This window comes from Plectropomus leopardus, chromosome 3, assembly GCF_008729295.1.
Source record: "Plectropomus leopardus isolate mb chromosome 3, YSFRI_Pleo_2.0, whole genome shotgun sequence".
NCBI lineage: Eukaryota > Metazoa > Chordata > Actinopteri > Perciformes > Serranidae > Plectropomus > Plectropomus leopardus.
Genome location: NC_056465.1, coordinates 772506 through 798005, shown reverse-complemented (window position 1 = coordinate 798005; position 25500 = coordinate 772506). Strand labels below are relative to the sequence as shown.

Sequence of the window (25500 nt, the reverse complement as noted above, 5' to 3'; positions counted from 1 at the left end):
CGGTAGGGCCAGACCCGCTTCTTCTTCCTCTGGAAGCTGAGCTCTTTTAATGTGCGTACTGACATGCTGCATATGTTTTATCAATTGGTGGTGGCAAGTGCACTTCTGCTTCTAATGGGGAGGCAGCATGAAAGACAAGGACAGCAAGCAGCTGGACAAGCTGAGTAAAAAAAAAAAATGAGTTCAACTTGGCAGGAGCTTGGACTTGGTGGAGACAGTTATGGCGAGATGCACATGGAGCAAAGTGCAAGCCATCCTCGAGAACTGCAGCCACTCCACAACATCATGCACTGAAAAAAAGGCAATAGGCAGGTTTTTGAATTTACAAAAAGGAAATTAGTTAATGCAGTACAATAAATTGGCCGGCACAGTGGCTTTGTGGTTAGCACTGTTGGCTCACAGCAAGAGGGTACTTGGTTCAAATCCCGGTTGGAACGGGGTTTGGTCCGGGCAGGGGCCCTTCTGTGCAGAGTTTGCATGTTCTCCCCGTGTCTGCATGGGTTCTCTCCGGGGTCTGTGGCTTCCTCCCACAGTCCAAAGACATGCAGCTCAGGTTGATTGGTGACTCTAAATTGCCCTTAGGTGTGACTGTGAGCATGTATGGTTGTCTGTCTATTTGTGTCGGCCCTGCGATAGTCTGCCAGGGTGTACCCCACCCCACCAGGGTGTGCCCAAAGACAGCGGGGTTTGGCCCCCCCCCCCCCCCCCCCGCGACCCTTACGAGGACAAGCGATTATAGAAAATGACTGACTGACTGACAGTACAATAAATTTGTATTCCTGCTGTGAACGTGGTTTAATCAAGTAGACTTAACATGTTAATGGAGAATGTTGAATGTACTTGTTTGTTTTGTGTTGACTGACAGTGATTTAACTGAAAAACAAAAACCCATGTAATTGAGTTTGATCACCACCACATATGGAATACACAGATTCACAGATTCCTAAGACATGCCATTGGTCACCCCGGAGTGAAGGGTGGTGGTAATGAACCAATGAGAGGCCACTTGCTTAAAACAACAACACAAAGGAGATTAACAGGTGACTGCGAAAGTTGTAGAATATTCTGTAGTCTGCTCTCCGGAGTCACAACCCTGTTCTATTTGTCTCGCAGAGAGAGAGAGAGAGGTGTTTGCTGGGCCTCCGTCTTTAAGAAAAAAAAAACAAAACCTGAATACAATGTCATTTCCACCTTTGTTTGAATGCGCTGTCATTAACAACAGCCATTGCCATGTGCAGCTAAACTGCACTTGCAACAAACGGTCACACATACAGGGCAACAGAGAGAGAGGAGGGTTGAGCCACTCTGTGGATGCTAGTAGGTGTGTGTGGACTCACACACATACACATACACACACACAGTCATTCAGTGGCAAACATTGTAGGTACATCATTGCTTTGGCACACATGCACACAAAAAGGCTCAATAATGGTAAATTATGTTTCTAAAACTGTCACGGCTCCGGTCAGCTTCAGGTTTTCTTTGTCTTCCTTTTCCTGTCTCCCTCATGTGTTCACCTCCCCTGTGTGTCTGGGTCCGTTTCATTACGCTAATTTATGCTTCTTCCCTTCCTACCTCCTCTGGTGACCCGGAAATCATTTCACCTCCACCATCTTGAAGGATCTTCCAACTGCACAAATGCACTTGGAGTAGGCAAGGATGGAGAGAGGAGGCTTCTGTGGGAGCCCAGAGTGAGGATAGATTGGTGTATCCTACAAGGTAGTCTTTTATTGAGTGGCGAGACGACGGAGCTCCCCGAGGATCATGGCAAGGAATATTTTCTTTTCAAGTGTCTGATACATTCCTACCGCACAGGGTCAATCCACTGTCATCAACACATGTGAACAACATGCTGGTTTAGAACTGTGAGGAATCTGATACAGTTTCATTTAATGCAGGGACAGAAGAACAGATCCTCAATCTCATTAGAGGGCTGACAACAAACACTTGTTCACGGGGTGGCGACACACAGCCAAAACATGTCTGGGAGTGAGTAAACGCAAATATATATTAGAGCTGCCTATTTGTCATAGTTGCTGTTTAGTGTAATACTGTCGATGTGAACAAAATGCACCGTACAAGGTATCTATAAAAGAGGAACGACACCAGACAACCAGGTCCTCAATGAAAACCTTTCTTCAGCTGCCCTACTAATGTGATCCGATACAGCTTCACATGTTCACTGTCAGAACGCCCTGTAACTCCAAACCTGTTTCACATCCCCCAGACAAATACCGACGAAGCTGGGTCTGTCCAGTGTGGTCAGTCCCACCCAAATGGCAAAGAAGTGGGACAATCTGAAAAGGAAGTATAAGGTAAGCCAATGTTGATATCTATGTCAGTGTTGTGTTTGATCAGATTTCATATCATATCACCTATTCATAAGCTGCCCTTCCAATGATGCATACATGCAATGTGTTATGTACACACATGTTTAAAGGTTCATGCCATCACCTCACTATTATTTTCTCAGGAGCTTAGTTGTCCAGGCCACGGGAACAGGGATAGACCGGGGGGAGGCAACAGCAGCCACCTGGTCCTGGTTTACCCCCATGCAAGGCCATTGGGGGGAGGCCTTCCATTGTGCCTCCTGTCATAATGGACTTATGTAGTGGGGAAAAACAGACCCCCATGGAGGCTGTGGCCTTGGCATTCACCCACCCAGCTCCGTCTTCACCCATGGCCACCTGTGGACCTGCCACAGCATCATGTGAGGGGGAGGACAAGCAGGGGGGTGAAGAGGGGGGTGAGGCAGTGGAGGACGCGCCAAGGCCGGGGACAAGTGGGGCTGTCACGTCCTCCTGTTCCACCCTTCCCTCGGCCCCCGAAAAGGAAGAGAAGCCGGCTGCTGCAGGTGCTGGAGGAGGAGGCTGTAAAGAGGATGAATGGGCCAGGATAAACCAGAGGCAAACAGACTATTTTTTAGATTTGTTCAAGGAACTGGTTAGGAAGACTTAAGATTAAATGTTTCGTTAGAGCACGTTATTAGCCTACAGCTTTAAGTTATGTATGATGGCGGTGTTATTGTTTGCGGTAGGCATATTTATGTTAGGTAGCCCTTTTTTTTAATGCTGCACATAGGCTACATTTACATTCACAATGAATGTTATGTTGTAGCAGCAGAATTATAGTCACAGAAATAACTGTTGTAGCACAGACGTTTCAACTCACAATGAATTGAGCAGCACAGAATTGACATTCACACATACAATAACCAAGTGCCCAGATAAACTAATTTCTTTCAACAAATGAACATAATAAAAAGTGCATGGACAACAAACAAAATAAAACCTAGAATAAAGAACAGCTATCAGTAATCATGTTCATGTAAGGCCAGGAGTACCGGTGGGGCAAAGATCTGTCCCGCCAACCTGTCCCTCCAGGATGCCGCACTCCTCCTTCACTGGACGTGGTGGAGGCACAGGGGGGTCAACCACAATGAAATACCCTTGGGGAGGATACTGAGCATCTTTTAAGAACCCGCTGTTCTTCAGGACCCTGGTGTCATGGACCAACCCCGGATAGCTCACAACAGTGTTTACGAACCTTCCCCTCCCATCACAGATGGCCTGGAGGTGGATGGAGGGGAAGAGTTTGCAGTTAATGTAGTCCTGCCCGCCCGGGCCAGGTGGTGCTTTGATCCTCACATGGCACCCATTGATAGCACTCACAAATGTGCAGAATGCAGGGCTCAAACTGTTGGCCTGTTTACTGCACCTCCTGTGCCGTTTGGGGGAACCAAATCACTGTCTGGCGCAGGGCAGCGGTTTCGGTTCACCCCTTTGTGGACCATCCTGCACACTGGAGGACATGATACATGGATAAGTGTAAGAACCCTAGATCATACACTGGCAGAATAAGTGACTGTATTTGCTATTCACATTTGCATAGCCTACCTGTACATGGTGGTGAGGGGGACTTCAAAGGCCCGGGACACCACACCATATGACAACCCATGTGCCAGCCAGTGCATTGACACAAGGATCATCATGTGGTGTCCTCAGCCATGGCACCCCTCAGGCGGTACCAGCCTCATCCGCGCCTCTGTGGAGGTAATCTCCAGGATCTTAATCTCCGGGATGTTGCTCTCCCCATCTAGATACATCCTCAGGACGGGCACTGAGGGATTAAGATGCATGTACTTCGTGAGAGGATATTCGGCCTGAAACGTAGGCTAATTAGGAGTAATGTATGTTTCCATATTGGCATGAAGCTGGGAATATACATATTCACTGCATGTTTAGCTATTGTGACCACTCTTATTCGTGGAAGTATTTAATATGTTCTGTAGAATTCTGACCTATAACTGCAGACCTTGTATATCATATGTACTCCTTAACTACAGTGTCATGCTCCATTATTGTTTCGAAAGCTTTCCATCACATCCTCAAGTAGTGCAGCAATTTGAAATTTACCTGCTGCAGGAGCACAAATAGCAACGCAGTCTAGCTCTCCTGCACCTTGACCTATTGGCCTTCTGCTGGAGCTGATGCCATATGGTCACCACAGCGCACACTCCCACTCTCCCATGTTGTGTGACCTCAGTCCTTGTCGATCGTGGGAGTTATTCAAATGGACGATCAGACAATGAGGACCATCCACATTTATAGCCATCGGCTCATCGGTTCACTTGCATCAGCTGATTCATTAGCTGAACGTGTATGTAATGACCAGCTGGACGTGCGCAACTGATTATTACATCATTGCTATTGACGTGTGTGGTGCAGGTCTCTGGCAACTTTATTGACAGTAGGTTTTCCCGACCAAGATTCAATTACTTTTCATTCCCACGATCTATTCTCAGCGCTGTTGCATTTACAGTAACATGATGGGAGTCGATGTCAGGCGTGTGTGGGACATCTTACATTTTAGGATGAGTAAGGTGTTAATTGTTAAGGGATGTGACATCTGATGGGACAGTGATGTGGTTCCCTCTTCTTCATTTAACTATATAACCACTGTAGACACATTCCTCCGCTGCTAATGTGCAGATGGCATCACATCAGTGGGTAATGTTTATTATAAACAACTGCAATTATGACTTTGTGAGATATCTCAATGAATGAAAGTGTAGCGTATATGTGGGCAAAGGATATATACAAGCATATTATCTATCTCTATCTCACTATCTCTCTATCTATCTATCTACACACACACACGTGCATATACATATATATACATATATATATATATTGTAGTGGACTGCCTTGGCGTGGTCATTACATTTGTCCCTCTGAGGAACTCCAGAGCTCAATGTCCCCTGGGCAAGTGGGGGACACGTCAAGAGACACTGTTTTACGAACCCAAAACATCCAACAGAGGGTTGTTAATTAACTTAACTTATACTCCCTGGGGATGTCTGCAAACACGCTCTGGCTTCTTAAGCCACGGGAAAGTGTTAGTATCTGACACCCTCCATCCTGACATATGGTGGAAGGTAAGCACTCCGAAGGTCCCATCAGCATACCACAGGATGTAAGGCATCTGAACGACCTCCTGATCACCCAAGCAATACCAAACAACCATCGTATTGCCTCCCCTGCTGAGATGACCAACTGGTCGAACATTGGGTAAAGTCATTATATAACCCTGTGTTGTGATAAACATCTGACAGAATGACTTGGACCAAGGTTGTAAGTTAAAATTTCCCTTCTTCCCTAATCTTTGTGACTGGGGGTGAGGTTGTCTCCATGCTTCAGTAAGCAGATAGGAGCACCTCCCATTCTTTTCATCTCATGTAATTTGAATGAGTTAGGGAAAGTACGTTTTGTTCCCCTTTGTTATAATGGAGCTATACTGCCATCTAGTGGTCTTAGTTATTAGTAAGCTCGTAACCAACTTTGTAGTTATATCGTATTTTGAATTCATTGTATAATGTTAAAAGTAATCCAATATCTAAGTAATCACAAGTTTCTTAGGATCCATGGTACAATGTTATGTTATGTGTAGTCACATATTTCACAAAATTGAGCAAAGGATCTTCAGAATCATGTGTTACGTTATAAATTACTTTTAGGTCTCCTAACATGCATTTGAAGTTACTGTGATGAGACTATAGTGATGAGGAGATACGTGAATTTATACACCACGGGTTAGATCGCGTAATTCGTCATAAAGTTCAGAGACATAAATGTCTCCTAAATTACATTAGGTCTTTTAGAAACTTATACCAGATGCGCGATCGCTCGGTGCAAAAGTTCGCTTACTCCGCCTTCCATCCGCACCCCCAAATCGAAAGATAAAAACTGAGTGACTCTCTCTAAAGTCAGCTCAGAGCTCTCTCTCTCTCTCTCTAAGCTCACTCTTCTCAAGGCTTCTCCTCTTCTCTCTTCTGAAGTTTTTCTTCGCTCCTTTTTACCGCGGTGCGTCTCGTGCATCCGCGCTCTCAACTTTTCTTTTCTTCAATTTTATAAGCGGAGCCGCAACAGCTCACCAGAGCTTTGCTGAACTTTAACTTTTGAAGCCATTTTCTTTTAAATCTTTTTTGACGCTTTTCTTTATACCAGTTTTTGGTCAGTAAAGACACTTTTGGTAATTTGTTTTTAAGTAAAATCAAATTAATAATTTAAAGTGACTCCCTCAGACCAGTGGGATTACTTTGATTATTTCTGCGAGTTTTAATTGAGAAGGACACTCCGCGATTCGCCATCAACTCTGCCACGGATCTAGAAGCAACACCTGCTGCCCAAACTATCAGCATCCGTTGCCTGCCCTTAAGGACTTTGTTTAAAGACTTTTACCGGTTCGCTGAGGCGAACACCGAGGCCAGTTAAAGACCGCTGCACACTGACTCCACCTGCCCGGCCGCCGCCGCCTTTCAGCGGGTCACCTCGTCTGGAAGACGCGCCGCAGCTCTCCCCTGGAGTGACGCGAGGACCTGGACCTCCCCGGAGAAGTCTAATCAAGTCGACAAAAGTAGGCAGAATAACATTTTCTAGTGATCAGAGTTGATGTCGTATAGCGAAGCTTTAATGCCAAATTTCTAAATTCTACGTCACCGTTCAGTGCGCATCCACGTTTTAGACGGTCACGTATTTCCTCCACTATCATCCATAATTAATTATTTACATCACCTGAACATACATCACGTAGGTTCCCTTTTATGTGTTCACTGTCCTTTTATATGTCATACTATTTCATCTATTTACTCTTCATTTTATTAGTCTAAATAAATTATCCTCATTTATCGCCAAGTCGTTGTCTGTGGATATTATTTCATGAGAGAAACAAGATCAATGTATACAGAATAAACGGTACAGACTATGAGATTGATTAAAGTAATGACATGTCTTAACACTGTCACAATTTAAGATTTAATTTTCTCCTGAATGGAGAATGGTGCCCCTTTTACTTTAACGAGTGCAAAATCCAAATTTTAACGTAGTTATTAATAACCGCTACAATATATATATATATATATATTAGGGATCGACCGATATGGATTTTTCAGGGCCGATACCGATACCGATTATTAATAACCAAGCGAAACCGATAGCCGATATGTATAACCGATATTTATTTGCAGTAAAAATGAAAATTTTGGTGTCAAAATTTACAGAAACACACCTGGAATTAGAATGAATACAGTATACTGTTTGTTTACACTGAAAAAAATGGCCTTAACTTTTTGTAAAATAACATGAACACATAATTAACATAATAACATGAACACATAATCTTAATTAAAATGCCTATTAAAACAAAAAGTGCAGGGGCCTTCTAGTAGCTGGGGTTGGCTGTGTGAAATACTGCCATACTGTACTTTTCACCCGCTTCTTTTATCCATCCATCTGTAATGAGGATTTAGAGAAAGAGAGACAAAAAAAAGAGTGAGAATTAAAAAAGAGAAAATATATATTCATTTATTAGAGCAAAACTGTCTGTTAAACTTCCACTACACTACATAATATTCTTAATGATAGCCTACATTAATAACATTTAATTAATGATGTCTTATGTGCTCTCCCTCTCAGGTAGGATACATCTGATCCAGCCTGATTAGGACCAAACAATAAAGAGGGTGGCCAGAACCTTGGATCACTACATTCATTTTATAGATATAATAGTTACTTTTCAGATTAAAATTTTACATAAAACAGCATGAGTAAATAAAGACACAACTTTCAGTGCTCACCAGAGTTTTCCACTTATAGTTCCTTATTTATTATTATATTTATTTATTTAGAGAAATTAATTCATATTCAGAATCTCAGAACATTAAATGTACACTATTGTTCTTAGAAGTGTATGTCATATTACATAAGAATAAGGCACTTGGCAATTGTAAATGCAAACAATAAAGGCTACTTTACACACGTGGGTTCTAGACGCAACGGTAAATTTATTTATTGAAAAAACTCGACGTGTGCTCTCTGCTTGACTCATTGAAATGGCCCATCATTTCCCTGGACTTTACGAGTGACCGGCAAAAAGACGAATATTTAACATCTATTCTGTGTGATCATTGTGTAGTGACAGCATGAGCGCTGAGGGAGAGGCGACTATAAACAAACAAGGACACGTTAGCGTGTGGTGTTAAACTTATAGGCTATAATCGCCTCGGGTGTTGTTTATTGACAAACCAGGAGCCGCCCCACGGGCTGAGACACGTTAGGAGATTAATTATTTCCATAAAGTAATGATAACCGTAAGTGTCTCCTATTATTATTGTGCGTCTGGCCTCAGCTCTAAAGCGGCTGGTCGTGTCAATTATAATGTAGCGGTGAGCCATCATTAAATAGCCTACCCCATGTTGAAGTTGTGAAAAGTTTAATCTCAACAGCCAAACTGCAGGTTTTCCTCCCTTATACTTGCTACAGCCTACCTATGTCATATTTTTATTTAATTAAGCAAGGGACTTCAGGTCATCATCACTCACATCTTTTTTTTTTCTTTTTTTTTTTGTCGTGAGTGATGCTAGTCCTATCTTGCAAAGTCGTATGCTTGATGTGACTAGACAAGTAGGTTGGTGAAATGTCGACTCTGGGCCTGCATGTTATCACTAATATTGATCAAGGTTGTGGTATTTTTAAAATCATCCTAAAGGGCTTTGAAACTTCGACTGACACTGCCTTACCTTTTCTGCTGGATCAGCCACCGAAGCAGTCCTCTGTTTCTCCTCTGTGTCTGTGGCACTGCATGTAGAGGCTTCAGTGTTGATTGATTGGCTGTCACTGGCTCACTTGTGCCAAGTAGCCAATCAGTGAGGGATGTGGGCGGGACATTGTTACACAACCAAGAGAGTGGTGACTTCAGGCAGAGACGGCTGCATCAGAGCCGAAGGAGCGCATTTTAAAATACATTAATTAATTTTATCGGTTATCGGTGAAAAAAACGGCCGATGCCGATGATCGCAAAAATGCCGAATATCGGATGATATTATCGGCCAAACCGATTATTGGTGGATCCCTAATATATATACGTATATATGTATATACGTATATATAGGCTATCCATCTGTCTACTGCCTGTATACACAATATAATGCATGACAGATATTGTTTGGCTTTGTATTGTTCTTACATATGGTTCTGTGGACATATGTAAGAACCTCAGTCAGTCTGACAGCTGATCAGCTGTGCAGCATCTCATCTGTTGCCGATGTCGGTTCAGACTAATGCTGTGGGACCGAGGACTTCCCAATTCACTTCTTCCCCTTCTCTCTTCTTGCGTCTCCTCCTTGACTCCTCCGCTCTCTCTGTGGGAGGGACTACAATGCGAGGAAAGGAGGCGAGTGAAGGAGCTTGGGGTTGGGCTACCGTAATGGAAAGCATCCTCTGTGTGTTGTGGGCGTGGCTTTTCCTCAACTGGCTCCTGATTCTACCGACACTCCTGCCTTCAATCATCTCATCAGCAGTATAAGAACTCTGTTATCTCCAGCTTCTGCCTCCACACCATCTCCACATCTCCATCTGGACCTCCACACCCTGCTTTCACAGCCCCAGCTGGTCCCAAATCCTCTTCCTTCCATCAGTCAATCTAACAAAAACTTAATTTTGTGTACTTTTCACAAAAATTATACAGTCTGAGTTATGGACTTGCTTTACAATAACAATCAATTCAATTCTATTTTATTTCTAAATTCCATTATTACAAAACACAGTCTGCCTCAGAGGGCTTTACAGCAAACGACACCCTTTGCCCTGTGACGCTCACATCATCAAAGGAAAAACTGCGGTCGAATACCTCTTTTTGCTTAGGAAGGTTCCCAACTGAATGAGATGAACCAGAAGTACCTGAGCGGCTGCCATGATAAGAGCTGTTCGAATTCTCCTAATATTAAGGAAAGGTGCGTCAGTGCTTCCTTTATAATCTCCTTTAGCATAGGATACACCAGACCATCCTTTATCAAAGGAAAGGAGAGAATCCGCCCCACAATTCTTTGCGGTTACAACTTTTAAAGTGATGTGCGGCATCGGCCGCTATTTGGGGAATCAGCTGTTTCATGACATCACAGATCCACAATCTGTATGAGCCGAAACAACTTCAAAACACGGTCACATGGGGCTGTTTACTGAGCTTTGTGCTGCTTCTTAAGCCTTTATATACACAGGCTTATAATCAGATCTTTGCCCTGAATTTAGGCTATAGGCCTATATTTAAAAAAAAAACAAAACATATTTGTTATTATGATATATTATTTGTTATTTATCCTTGTCCTATTTTATGTGTATTTAATATTTACTGTTGACTGTTCTCATCTTGGTAATGATGTAATATTTTTCGCGAAGTAGGCCTGATTAAGATAATAATGATAACAATAATAATATTAATATTAATAATGATAATAATTATAGTCATGATCATAATATTAATACTCAGAGTTTATGGTGCACTTTTTAAGATCCACATTACAAAGGGCTTGAAGAGGGGAGCAAATAAAGATTTTAAAAGAAAACCCAAATAAAACAATTATGAAAAAAAAACTGCATAAAAAACTGCAGCTTCCCTGCTTAGGCTGCTGCCCCTGCGACCCGACTCCGGATAAGCGAAAGAAAATGTATGAATTGAAAGATGGAAAAAACTGCTGCAAAAAAACAATCCAGTGAGGATGTGCTTTTTGTAGTCCATCATGTGAACATTGTAGTTTCATCACAGCAGACCCATGTCAATATCATACGCCGTCACATAGCCGAGGAGAAGTGCAGTCAGATTCTCTAAACACTGCAATCGTCTTTTCCTTATGAATTCTCCTTCACATCTTTTCTTGATCTTGTGATGTTTTCTCTGGAAGTGAAGGAAAATGGTGAGGAAAGGAGATTATTTAATCTTTTTGACTGCAGCCCCTGTAAGAGGGAGAAAAAAATGGCATAAACCACAAGAATGACTGAGGAAGGATCCCTCTTCCAGGACGGACAGACGTGCAATAGATGTCGTAAATAACAATTAAATTACAGCAATGACAAAAAGGAAAGAGAAAGAGAGAGAGAAAGTGAGAGGGGAAGAGAGAGGGAGATTATTGCACAGCAATAATGGTAACCATAGCATATCATATAACAATAGTGATATATGTATAATTACTAAATGCACCCTATGATAGCATGTGATGTTACGTGCAAATATCGTAGGTGTTGTTAAGAGTCCCATGCGTATATTAATAGTGGAGGCAGGACGTATAATAATGGCAGTAGAGGGTTGCGTTGAGCAGGATCACGGCATCTGCGCAACCAAGGTCCATGACACAGGCGCAGCCTCAGAAAGGACCTCAGCAACAGCACAACCAAGACCACGATCAAGGCGAGTCAGGGGTACATCATCAGTGCAGCCACAGCACGAGCACGGCCAGAGGCAGGGTCACAGCATCAGCAAAGCCATCACCACGTTCCAGGCGCAGCCAAGATTGCAGCCAGGATCCAGGAAAACTAGGAAACAAGGGTGCAGGAATGCTCTGGAGAGGCAACGGAGTTAGTGTAATGCAGTAAACAGACATGAGCTTTTGCAGATGGTGGAAGCAAGAAAAGTAAAAAGGAGCTCAGTGCATCATAGAAAGTCTCACGGTAGATTAAACCTATGTCAGCCTAACAAGGGGCTAGTCCAGGCAACCTGAGCCAGCCCTAATTATAAGCTTTATCAAAGAGGAAGGTCTTAAGTCTACCCTTAAAAGTGGAAACGGTGTCTGCCTCCCTGACCAAAACTGGAAGATGGTTCTACAAAAGAGGAGCTTGGTTCTTGAGGGTTGAAAGGGAACTATGAGCTGCAACAGATAGGATGGAGGCTATTCATCCAGAGCTTTGTAGGTAAGGAGGAGGATTTTGAATTCCATTCTGGATTTTACAGGGAGCCAGTGCAAAGAAGCTAAAACGGGAGAAATATGATCCCTTGGTCATATTTGGTTCCAGTTAGTATATGTGCAGCAGCATTCTTGACCAGTTAGAGAGACTTTAGAGACTTGTTGGGGCAACCTATTAATCGGGAGTTACAGTAATCCAGCCTAGAAGTAACAAATGCGTGCACTAATTTTTGGTATCTGTTTGAGACAGGATATGCTTAATTTTTGCAATACAATACACAAGTGAAAAAAAGCAGTCCTTGAAGTTTGTTTTATATGACAGGCAAAGGATAAATCTTGATCAATTATAACCCTGAGGCTCCTTACGACTGGAGGCAATGCCATCTAGAGAAATGATACCCTCAAAAAAAGAGTTTCTGAGGTGTTTGGGGCCAAGTACCATAACTTCAGTTTTGTCTGAATTTAACATCAGGAAATGGTGGCTCATCCAAGCTTTTATGCCCTCAAGACATGCTTGTAGTCTAGATAAATGATCGGCTTCATCTGGCTCCATAGATAGATACAGCTGCGTATCATCCACATAACAATATAAACTTTACAGAGTGATTTTTAATAATGTTGCCTATATATAAAGTGAAAGGGTTGGTCCAGAACCTTGTGGCACTCCGAAACAGACCTTACTATGCACGAAGGACTGATCAATAATAAGAACAAACTGAGAACCATCTGATAAGTATGATTTAAACCAGCTTAGTGCTGTTCCTTTAAGGCCAATTAAGTGTTCCAGTCTGTGTAGTAGGATTTGATGGTCAATAACGTCAAATGTGGCACTGAGATCTAATAAGATTACTACAGAGACCAGTCCTATATGCGAGGCAATCAATAAGTCATTAGTACTCTGTACTGTGATGCATTCTAAATCCTGACTGAAAATCCTCAAATAAACTATGGTCTTGGAGAAAGTCACAAAGCTGATTAACAACTACTTTCTCAAGGATTTTAGATATAAAGGGAAGATTAGATATTGGTCTATAGTCTGCTAAAACCTCTGGACCGAGAGTGGACTTCTTTCGAAGAGGTTTAATAACAGCTACTTTGAAGGATTGTGGTACATAGCCTGTTAATAAATTCACATTGATTATATTTAATTAAGAATTGTCAATTAAGGGTAAGACTTCCTAAAGTAGCCTAGTCAGGATGGGGTCTAACAGGCAAGTTAATGACTTAGATGCGTAAATCAATAAAGTGAATTGGCGAAGACCAATGCTGGGAAAAACACTAATAATAATAATAATAACAACTAATTAATAATGAGTAATAGTTTACTCTGGCATGGCGGAGGGGCTTTCTATATATTTTAAGACTGTCCTACCAGACTAACTGGGACTCCACCAGGTTGGTTGAATGCCAATTTCTTTCACATTTTTGCGATATATGTTTTAATTTGTGGGTCTGGGGATTAAACCATGGAGCTAATTTTCTTTGTTTCATTATTTTCTTCTTAAAAGGTACAATGCAGTCGAGAGCTGATCGCAGTGAGCCAGTAACACTTTCAAAAAGATAATCAGTTTGAGAGTGACTTAAATTAGTAAAAGCATTCTCAGTCACATTGGGACATAGTCATGAGGTCAATGCAGAAGGAATCAATTAGGACAGACATCTACTATAGTAAATCTTGCTTAGTGGCGTGTAATCGAGTAACAAAAAATTTAAAGTTATTAAATAATGGTCTGTAAGAGCGGGATTCTCAGGGAAGACTGTCATGATTCCTGCATTTCCTCCTCCTCCCCCCGCTGCCAGTATTTTTCCATTCACCCTTCCTCTGCTCTGCTCCACCTGCAAGCCACACCCACAGCTGCAGCCTGCTCTCCCCACAGCTGCAGCTCATCACCAATCAACCCAGTATTTAACACACTTCAGCCCGCTCACTCATTGCCAGATCGTCCTCTGCTATTATGCACGTCTTTCCAGCGCTTACCTGCCAGATCTTCCGTTGCCGACTCTGCCCGTCCCCGACCTGCTCTCCTCGCCTGCCTGCCAGTGTACCTACCTGCCTTCTGTCCTCGACCACGTGCTCTGTTTCGGCGTTCCGGAAATCTGACGGCTTCTCCGGTAAAGACTCCTCTGCTCGGCTTCGACGTTCCTCCTGCCTGTTCCCTGTCGGTGCTGCTGCCCTCGCAGACGGATTTTCTGGTTACCGATCCCCTGCCTGCCCTCGACCATTCTTCTGCTCGACCCCTGATGACGCTTCCACACGTGTTGTCGGCTCGTTGTGCTACGGGGCTTCCTCCTCACCAGCCACAGTGGGTACAGGCTTCGTTTCTTCTCTTCGTGGGAAACCCAGAGACATTGCTTGGGCTTACCACCTGAAGAACGAACTGACTATCTGTAAGCTGAACTTTATTTGTGTTGGTATTAATAAAAGTTATTACCGACCGCCAGAGCGTTTTGTTGTACTGCATCTGGGTCCTAAGCACACCTGTTAAAAAGACTATAAAATCTTCAATTTCGATGCTGTACACCAGGACAAGATCTGGTAGTCAGTAGTCACTGCTTCCTCTCGACTCCAGCACCCCACCTCTCTCTCTCCAGGAGCATGAGGTGAGGAAAAACCTGAGAGCAGTGAACCCTAGGAAAGCTGCTGGTCCTGATGGTATCCCAGGGGCGCCCACAGTCTGTGAGACTCAGTCCTCACCACTCCTCCACACTCACACTCAGCACCGGTCCCCCCCAAGGCTGCATTTTGAGCTCTCTACTGTACGCCCTGTACACCCACGACTGTTCTCTGACCCACCCAACCAACTGCATTATTAAATATGCAGATGACACTGTGGTTGGACTCATCAGTGATGAGGATGAGACTGCGTACAGGGCCGAGGTAGTGAAACTGTCACTCTGGTGCTCAGAGAACAACCTGACCCTGATTGTCCATAAGTCCAAGGAACTTATTATGGACTTCAGGAAAAACAGACAGGACCATACCCCCCTCCTCATAAATGGAGAACGGGTGGAAACTGTCATCACCTTCAGGTTTCTGGGCACCCACATCTCTGCTTATCTCTCCTGGACGTTCAACACCAAGTCCCTGGTGAAAAAGGCTCAGCAGAGGCTACACTTCTTGCGTGTCCTCAGGAAGAACAACCTGGACAGGAGCTGCTGCTGGCCTTCGATCTGTGGAGACCGTCCTGACGTACTGTCTGGGTGTGTGGTACAAAAGCTCCACAGACATGGACAAGTACGCAGTGCAGAGGGTCATAAAAACAGCAAAAAAGATCATCGGCTGCCCTCTGCCCAGCCTGAAACACATCTCCACATCCTGCTGCCTCAGTAAAACCAAGGCCATCACAGAAGACCCCTCACACCCTGCCCACCTGCTGTTTGAAGTAATGCCCACCGGAAGGCGCTACATGTCAGCCAAGTCTCACACCAGCAGACTGACTGATAGCTTCTTACCCTGGGCCATCAGGGGTCCGTTTCACAAAGCAGGTTCAACAAACTCTGAGTGTAACCCTGAACTCTGAGTTGATCTACTCTGAGATAGGAAACTCTGAGTTTCCGGTTCCAGAACAGCTGATTTGAGTTGGTTTAATCAACTTGGAGTAGTTTCACCTGGAGTTAAGCGCGTGCACCACAACTATAAAAAGCCAGCATCAATGGAGCCCCGATTCGACGAGTCACCATGGCAACGGTGAAGCGGAGGGCTGCGTTCTTCACCCCACTCGAATTGGAAATTTTAATGCGCTCATATGCGGAGTTTGAACACGTTTTTAGAAAGAAGTGCAACACCGCTGCAGCTGCAAAAGAGAGGGAGACGGCGTGGGAGAATATTGCTGCCCAGGTCAGTGCGTAAGTTTAAATGTAGTCCTTTGCAATCACAATACTATTACGGGGGAAAACAGTTTGAATGGTAGCGTATTAATTTATTTCATTTTATTTCATTTAGGTGCAATCCCGTGGGGGAGAAGCGCAAGTGGCAGCAGCTTAAGATGAAATATAAAAACATTGTTCAAACAGGTAAGACCTCGGCACAATCTCATAGAGGTACCTCATTTTGATCATGTTTTACATTGTAAAGTAGCCTAAATATTAAGTGGCTGTTATCCCACACATAGCCTAAATGTCTTTATCCATATAATGTTTTGTTAAATAATTAAGTCTATTTAAACTAACACAGACTTCTACTCAGCCAACAGAAAGAAAGCAGATGCCCGTAAAACGGGTGGTGGCCCAGCACCTCCACCTCTAACAGAGGCAGAGGAGCTGGCCCTAAGCCAGAATTTTGGAAGGCCAGTGGGTGAGTGAATCCCTGGAGGGAGCTCATCCTCTGAGGCCACCCCCCAAGACGCAAGTGCTTTTATAAAATATAATATGCCTATAAATATATTTTTAAAGCATATTCATACATATATTTCTCTTTCATGTCTTTTTTTTTTCTTTTGGCCCAACAGATTCTGATGGTGCTATCTGCCTGGTGGAGCCCCTTCACGCCACAACAGGCCTTTTAACTGTAAGTAGGCAATACTCCAAAGATTTTGCCAAATGGTAGTTTAAGTATACTGAAACATATCACTCATCTAGGATGAAGAGGATGAAACTGTGTCTGCTGCCTTTACAGAGAGGGATTCAGAGAAAGGCATACAGAGGTATGTTACTAATAGTTCTCTTCCCATTCACATTTCTTAACATTCTGGTGGAATATAGAGTGTGACATTTAGCCTACACTGAAGTATTGCACATTTCTCATCCTTTTTAACAGAGCATGGCTGGGCAACAGCAGGACGGTCTCTCAACTTCCACTGCACAGATGGACACAGTGAGATGGATGTTCAGTAAACACCAGAGGTTCATTCTGTGGAATTGGAACTGTGCAACTGTATAATTTAATGTTGTCTATGTGTTCCCAGTTACCAGTAAAAAAGAAAAAAAAAATCCAGAAAAACAGATAAAGAAATACAATACTTGGACCGCCAGATTAGGAGGGCCGATCTGGAAAATTGAAATACTGGAGCACAAGTTAGAGGTGGGTGCATGGTCACAGATGAATTATTTTAACTATTGGAACATTGACTAAACTAGCTCTTTTATTAGCAAGAAATAAAGAAGACCAAAATGAAATTTGTATCATGTCTTTATTTGACTGCTGTGGTGGTGATGATGGTGACTTAAACTCTGAAGTGATTATGGCATATGGTGTCTCTGACTGCTCCGCCGTCCTGGATAGCTGGCAGGTGGATGGGGTCATCATCTGGGTCTTCAATTTGTAGGGCAGGGTGTTGCTCTCCTCTAATAGTGGCAATATTATGAAGAACAACACATGCCACAATAATATCACAGGCCCTCTCAGGGGTCACCCTGAGGTGACGCAGGCACTGGAAACGGGCTTTCAGCAGGCCTATGGTCATCTCCACCCGGGCTCTTGTCCTGCAGTGAGCCCGGTTGAAGTTCTGTTGGGGGCCTGGTTCAGGGTCAGGGTATGGGGTCATCAGCCTAGGTTGGCATGGGTAAGCCCTGTCACCCAGCAGAAGGCCATCAAACTCTCCTGTAACATATAGTGGATACATTAGAGCAGGCATGTCAAACTGGTCCACAGGGGGGCCGGTGTGGCTGCAGGTTTTGTTTCCAACCAAGTAGCAGCACACCAGACTTGACTCATTTAATCAACTGATCTCCGTCTTCAGACAGTTGATTGGTCAAACTGTGTGCTCTTGGTTGGTTGGCACAAAAACCTGCAGCCACGCCGCCCCCCCTGTGGACCAGTTTGACATGCCTGCATTAGAGTATATTTAAGGAGGGAGACTAGTGAATTATATTTTGAAAATCTTTAGGCTGCTTACCACGTTGCAGTCTGTTGCTCAGGTTAGACTCACGATAAATCCTTGAGTCATGAACAGATCCAGGCCACTTGGCCTCCACATTGGAAATGATGTGTGCAGCATCACAGACGATCTTGGCAGTACAGAGAATAACAGATGTTGAACTATGATGCAGTCTTTAACATTTTGAAACAGTAGTCAATCTACCTGTAGCCTACCTGCACATTTATGCTGTGAATGGACTTCTATTATCGGCATTGTTACATAATCGGCTTCATTATGTGAGGGAGCTGTGATGGGGATGTGTGTGCCATCTATGCAGCCAATCACACTGGGAAATCCCTAAACGAAATTAAAATTACTAATCCCAGTCTGAGATTGCAGCACAATGTCATTAACGGAATATGATTCAAAATTAATTTAACAGATCTCTACATCATTCACCTGCAATCCTGTGGAACTCCTCCTTGATGGCTCTGACAGGTTTATGTCCAGGGAAAACGACAAAGATGTGTAGAAAGTCGTTTCAGGGCCAGGCACACTTTTCTGACCGCTCTGCATACAGTTGCCTTGCTTAAATGCTCTGCATCTCCGACATTATACAAGAAAACTGCCATTTGCAAAGAACTGCAGCACAACACACAATATCTGATGGGATGTGAGAGCATGACTGCGGTTGGTAATGTTGCAAATGTAAGGACGGATTAGGTTGTGTATGTATAATATGGACTGTGATGTGAAACGGTACCGCTCAAAAAGATAACTGTCCGGAAATGCGAGAACATCTCTCCGCGGTCTGAAAACAATCTCCCGATGAATATTTAGGCCTAATTCTCTGCGCAGTAATGCTGCTCCTTCATCCACTGGATCATTAATGAAGGGGCATACCATTTTGACAGACGGCAGAACTATACTCCGACACTCGCCTGCTGACTGAATGAATGAATGAATGAGGAAATCAAATAGCATATGTGGCTGAAAGAGGGCGGAGACAGAGAGAAACTCCAGGTTCATTGAGAAAAAGCTGGTCCCGACCAGGTTAGGTTCATAGAGTCTGTTACTATGGTAACTGACCGAGAGCTTAAGTTACCCCTCTCTGTGAAACAGGCTAGAGTTACACTTCTTTCTCAGAGTTTTCACCTGCTTTGTGAAACGGACCTCAGGACTGCCAACAAACATGGATATATACACACAAAATCACTCACAGATGGACTCACATAACACGGGAAAACACCCCCAACCCCCAATATAATATATGTATATATATATATATATATATATATATATATATATATTATATATATATATAATATATATATATATATATATATATATACTAGTGCTGGGCATAGATTAATTTTTTTAATCTAGATTAATCTCACTGCAATCCTGTAGTTAATCTAGATTAATCTAGATTAAAATTATAGATTTGAATTTTGCCAAAGACATTCAAAATAATATCTATCTATCTAAATGATGAAAATGCATCACAAAATGCTTGAGAAAGCTATTCTACTATAATATTTGGTAAAGAAAAATAATGTTCCATAAGATTTACTTTGGTGTTTAACTTTTTTTTATTTTGTTAAACACAGACATTTAGGAACACAGGTTCTGTCTCCATGTGGAAAAAGCTTTTTCCTGCTAACTGGAATGAACAGCAGAGGGCGCAGCCTCTGATAACATGACCCTAACTGAACTGTGGGCCACATTAGAGGTCATGAAGAAGACCATTAACAGTCAGCAGCTTTGTGACACGGCTTGAGCCAATCACTCCGGTCACTCAGGCAGACCAGCTTCCGCCTTGTTCACGCCCCCCCCCGCGTAATTCGACCAGGTATACATCCGCGCTTAAACAACAAAGTGAAATTGGTGCCTTGCTCACTGTATAGACCCAACTTAGTGAATAGTTTATCGCGCGATAATTTCCTTATCGTGCGATAAGAATCCCGCGTTAACGCAGCACGTTAACGCAGTTTAACGGCCCAGCACTAATATATACCTTTTATTAAACCTCACTTATGTTGTTTATTTGTCTTATGTCACTTTCAAATCTTCTGTGGTGTACGGTGGCTCTGTGGGAGCATCCTCAATTTCGTTGTACCAGTACAATGACAATAAAGACTATTCTATTCTATTCTCAAACATGTGATTCTGAGTCCCTTCTTACAGAGTCCTATTCTTATCTTTTTCTTTTCCTTGTTCACTTTCTTGTTCTTATTCTTATCATTATAAGTTACCCGTTTAGTTATTTTAATCTCCTTGTCTTCCCTACTCCTCCTGTCACACCCCTTCGCTCCTCCCTTTATCTCATACATGTTAACAATAATCCAGAAAAAGAAGAAAAAAATGATGATAATGCAAACTGAAAAGGAAGAATACAAAAAAGTGAATGAAAAAATGTAAAAGCTTCTGGGATAAATATTAATTACCCAGCAGTTTAGCAATTAGATGAATAAATAGGGCCTGGGGCACCTGAGGAAGGCGTCACCCCTGCATTATGCTATAACACAAAAATGAGCATTACAATAACTGGGATAGACAAACTAAAGGAGGGGAGAAGGCTGAGGGTGGAAGCTAGGAGTAAATGTTTTTTTGTTTTTTCCCCTCTTTCTCTCTCTCTCTCTTTCCTTTTTTTTGTTCCAACCTCATTATTCATCCATTTATTTATTTATCTAAGTATTTATTTTTCTAATTCGCTTATTCCTTTCCTACATTTCCTCCTCAGACTTACATTTCCCCCACCCAGTTATTTTCCAAACCATTTACAACACACACACACACACACACACATACATGCGAACATAATAATAGGGGACTATCAGGTGTACTATCAAAGAGGGAACCTTTATTAGCAGTCATTTTAAAAATACAAAACTAGAATTGAAAATTTACTTTTGAGGTCTTCTTTCACAATATTACTGCAAATGTGATTTTTATAATTTTTTAAAGAAATTGCCAAGAGGGGACCTGAAGCCTTGAGCGACGTCTGCCTATCAAAGAGGGGACATCCATATACTGCAGTCAAACTGGTTTATCCTGGTTCTCTCACCTATTGAGTGCTTCTTTTTCACTAAAACTTCATTTGAATCTTTAAAAATGGGTATGTAAACTTTATTGCTCGCAATATATCAACTTTTTTTGTGATAATAAATATTACAGAAATAATACTTGCCAAAGCAAAGTATACCTTTTAAAGAAGGCTCCCATAATCCTGTGAATTCAGTTTTATCTTTACTTAGTATTTACTGTTAATGACTTTATTGTTGTCTTTGTTATATATATATATATATATATATATATATATATATATATATATATATATATATATATAGACCAGACCATTGTAACTACCAATTGTAACTACCAATGTATACTACTGTATACAACTTTAGTATCACCAAAAATTTCAGAAAAATAAATCTATAAAACGAGTAACATTATACATAAAATGATCAGCAATATAATTACTTATTTTAATAAATAATATATTTATTTTAATTAATTAATCACTATAAAATGATTTAACACAAGTCTGTGACTAGACCTTAAAAGCTGTTTGCTTCCGAAAGAAAGATATCAAACTGTGACATGACAGATGAGTTCAGGTCCAAAGAAGTCGGTGGTGTTTCTGGATTTTGTTGAATCTGGCTTTCACTTTAGATAGTAGAGTCTTAACTTGCATTTATAGATGCAGTGATAAACTGTGTTCACTGTCAGTGGTTTTCGGTGGTTTTCAGTGCTCATTTTGTGATATCATGTTGGTATTTAATGCAGTGCAGCTTTATGGGTCAAAGGTCATGGCCATTCATTTTTGGTTTTTAGCCTTGTCCCTTTTATGCAGAGATTTCTCAAGGTTCTCTGAATCTTTTCATGTTATTATGGCAGATAGTTAATGGATTTGAACACCAAATATCCTGTTTTGTAATGTATTCCTTTGTGTTCACAATAGTTTTTCAGTGATGGATGAAACAACTGTGTTTGTAAGTGTATTTTAGCATTATCTAATCTAGACCCCATTCAAAGATGTTTGTTTTTTAATGACTACAGTCTGTAACACATACTACACACACTGGCATGCAGCATTGTCACAGTGCATGAGTGTGCATGAAGTGAAAGGCACATAATAAATGTTACGATAAGTTCACAATAACACTCAGCTTTACAGGACTTTAAATTCCAGTATTGTGAACTAAAACTTTTCTTAAGCATTTAAAGTTTAACTGGTATGTTAGTGTTTTTGATGGGCATTGAAATGGTGATGAGCCACCAACACCTCATCTCAAAACCATCACAGCAGGATACACATCTATGAATGGGCCTTCACAAGTTGTCTTCTGTTAACCCCATTCAAAGAGGTTTGTGCAACCCAGAACTAAGTTTTTATTATTGTTATATGTATTTTTTGGTTGTTTTTAACTATAGTTGGTAACACATAAAGTTGTAAATTAGTTGGCAAATACAGGGCTGATATGCAGCATTGTCACTGTGGCACAGAGTGTGCATGAAGGCACGTGAGATTGCTAAAAATAAGTTTACATTGACACTCAGCTTTACAGGTCTTTACATTCCAGTGTTGTCAACTGAAACAACTCTTTAGCACTTAAATTTTAACTAATGTTAATGTGTTTCTGATGGCCATTGCGTTAAAAATTCAGACAAACAGAGCCACTAAGAGCCAAGATGCCCCTACTGCTTTAGAGGGCCACTTAAGAAATAATTACCTTTCAATTATTTCAGTGATATTACATACATGTGGTTATTATGTCACTTCCGAGCAGATGTTTTTCTTCATGTGAAAAACATGTTTAACTCCTTTTTTTTGAATTGTAGTCAATTGTGCAATTGACGACAAATGTGGAATTCTGCTTGTATTTCTACTCTTTACAGTTTAACATTATCTTACCCAACATCCACTTGTCTAACACAGGACAGGGGAAAAAGCCATGTTTCAGTAAGTCTAAGTCAGATACGACATCTAGGATATGAGAAGTAAGCAACCCTAAAGCCCAGTGTGTAATGTCCTCACGACCATAACGACCATCGTCAGCTAGAAGAAGCCATCCCCCGCACTGCAGAGAATCAAGGCCTGACAGATTTTCACAGACTGACTTGCAGAGAATCAAACCCCTCACCCACTGCAGGTCACTCACTTCTGTTGTCATGTTTGTAGATGCTTTACAGAGTATCTAATTCTGTAGTATTGTTTTACCTCTTTAGTTAAAACAGAACCTTTTATTATAATTAGAATAATGAAATGTAAACTTGAGGCAATAACCTGTGCAACATCAAAATGGTATGTCATGAAATAAACAGATGTAATTATTAGGTGACTGAATATGTTCAACTACTTAAATATCCACAATAGTACAAGTATTTAAAATGGGAATTAAAGTGGAGAATTGTATGCCTACTCCGTACAATTTCAGGGTGTTCTTCCCAATAATCCAGGGATGTTGTACTAACCAAGATAAGCAGTGTGTGCCACTTGTTAAACCCAGGACGGGGAATAAGCCATGTTTCAGTCAGTCTAAATCAGATACAGCATCTTGGATATGAGAAGTTAGCAACCCCTTAGCTCAATGTGTCATGTCCTAACGACCATCGTCAGCTAGAAGAAACCATCCCCCGCACTGCAGAGAATCAAGGCCTGACAGATTTTCACAGACTGACTAGCACAGAGTCAAACCCCCTCACCCACTGCAGGTCACTCACTTCTCAGTGGCAGCAGTCTCCACTGTTCAACATTCAAAGTTAGGATCTGAGAATCAAATGGTTGCTGGTCGCTCCACCTCTTCAGTGTAAAAGAAATTACATATTTTTGTCAGCTTCATCAACTGAAGGCTCATAAATCTAACAATATATCTATAACACCATGTGATTGCTTACTTAATAATGCAGAGCACCACTGAATCAAATGTTTAACATCTTAGAGAGATGAACAACATTTTTTTCACAAACAAATGAATATTTAACCTCTTTTAGGATGCATTTCGCTCCATAAAATGTGCTGGTAATTTTACATGTCAGTGTCATCTTTCCTAAGCTGGCTGTTAACAGACTGTTAATTTCACTTTTGTCAGTGCTCCTTGATAACTAATAAATTAATTGCAACTACTGATGGTACACTGATACACTGATACACTACTGATGGTATATTGTTAAACTGTTAATAAACACCATGTAGTGGATCTTGAAATATTATTTGGGAGGCCATTTTAAAGTTGCATTTGCTGTTTTAAATCTTACAGTCATTTAAAAAAAAATGCTTTGTTTCTCAGCGCTGTGTTAAGCATGCATACAACGTTTGCCCCCTATTAAATGTTTTATAGGTTAGAAAACTATTTATTTATTTTTATATATAAGTTCAAATTGATTTATGACCAAACCTTTTAAATTTATATCACTGCAGCTCAAATGAAAAGGGTTCAGGAGGTGAAAAATGGACTACATAAATTCAACATTACAGATCAATAACAAAACCTATGTTACAAAACTACAATAACCCACCATGTTTTTTCTTTGGCTCAATGTTGCATTCTGACATTTTATTTTCTGTTTCCTGAATATGTTTAACATGATGATCAGACGATCACTCTTACTCTTTAGTTTTTGTTTTACTCCTATAGTTGAAACCAAACCTTTTATTTATGATTAGATTGCACTTTGACTATGATTGAACAATTAAATGTTAACTTGGCACAAACTATGTAACATCACAATGGTATGCCATGAAATTCATGTAATTATTAGGTGATTAAATATGTTCAAATATTTAACTATCCATAAAAGTACAACGTTTGTATCAGTATTCAAGCTAGTGGAAATTTGAGTGGAGAATTATATGCTCAATCTGTAAATATCCAGAGATATGTTGTACCAGCTAAGATAAGCACTGTGCTTATCTAAAGTACAGTCAAAAGTACAGCCAAAAACCTATGGAATTTGAAATAGTTCATCTCAGCAGTTGAACAGAGGGTTTCAGAGGTTAAATCATTCCTCTAACTGACTTATCCCTGTAACTGAGACAAACTGATGACTCACAAAACCTCCCATATTATAAATACCATTAAAGATTGCTCTAGTCATTTATATCATGATGGGTTGTCAATGTGTTTTCAACACAAGGTAAAAAGGAGCACACTCTAAACAGCAACTGAAAAACTTTTTCAGGTCCACAATTCAAAAAAGCAATGTACGAAAAAACTAAAATGATATTTTCTATCTCCAATTTCCTAAAAAAATAAATAATTTTATTATTACATTTTTGTAAGATTATTTTCTTTGAACAATAATGCATCTAACTTATTTTTTTCCTATTCTTTGTCGTTTATCCATGTTGAAATGGGAAATGTCACTATACTATATATCTAAGATGGAACTTGTGTCATTATATACCAGCCAACAGTGGACTCATCACTCATCACTCACTCGTCACTCAAGTGTGGACCTCTTTTC

The 25500-nt window shown here is 41.3% G+C and overlaps 1 protein-coding gene and 1 pseudogene across 1 annotated transcript in view; both read right to left on the bottom strand.

The window, feature by feature from the left end:
* LOC121962516 (KICSTOR complex protein SZT2) overlaps positions 1–65 on the bottom strand; it is an 87026-nt gene extending 86961 nt beyond the window's left edge. The window contains exon 1 of the mRNA XM_042512781.1: positions 1–65. Coding sequence (XP_042368715.1) covers positions 1–65 — 65 coding nt within the window.
* Positions 66–17391: 17326 nt separating this feature from the next.
* On the bottom strand, positions 17392–18933 carry LOC121962309 (annotated as a pseudogene).
* Between the last annotated feature and the right edge of the window lie 6567 nt (positions 18934–25500).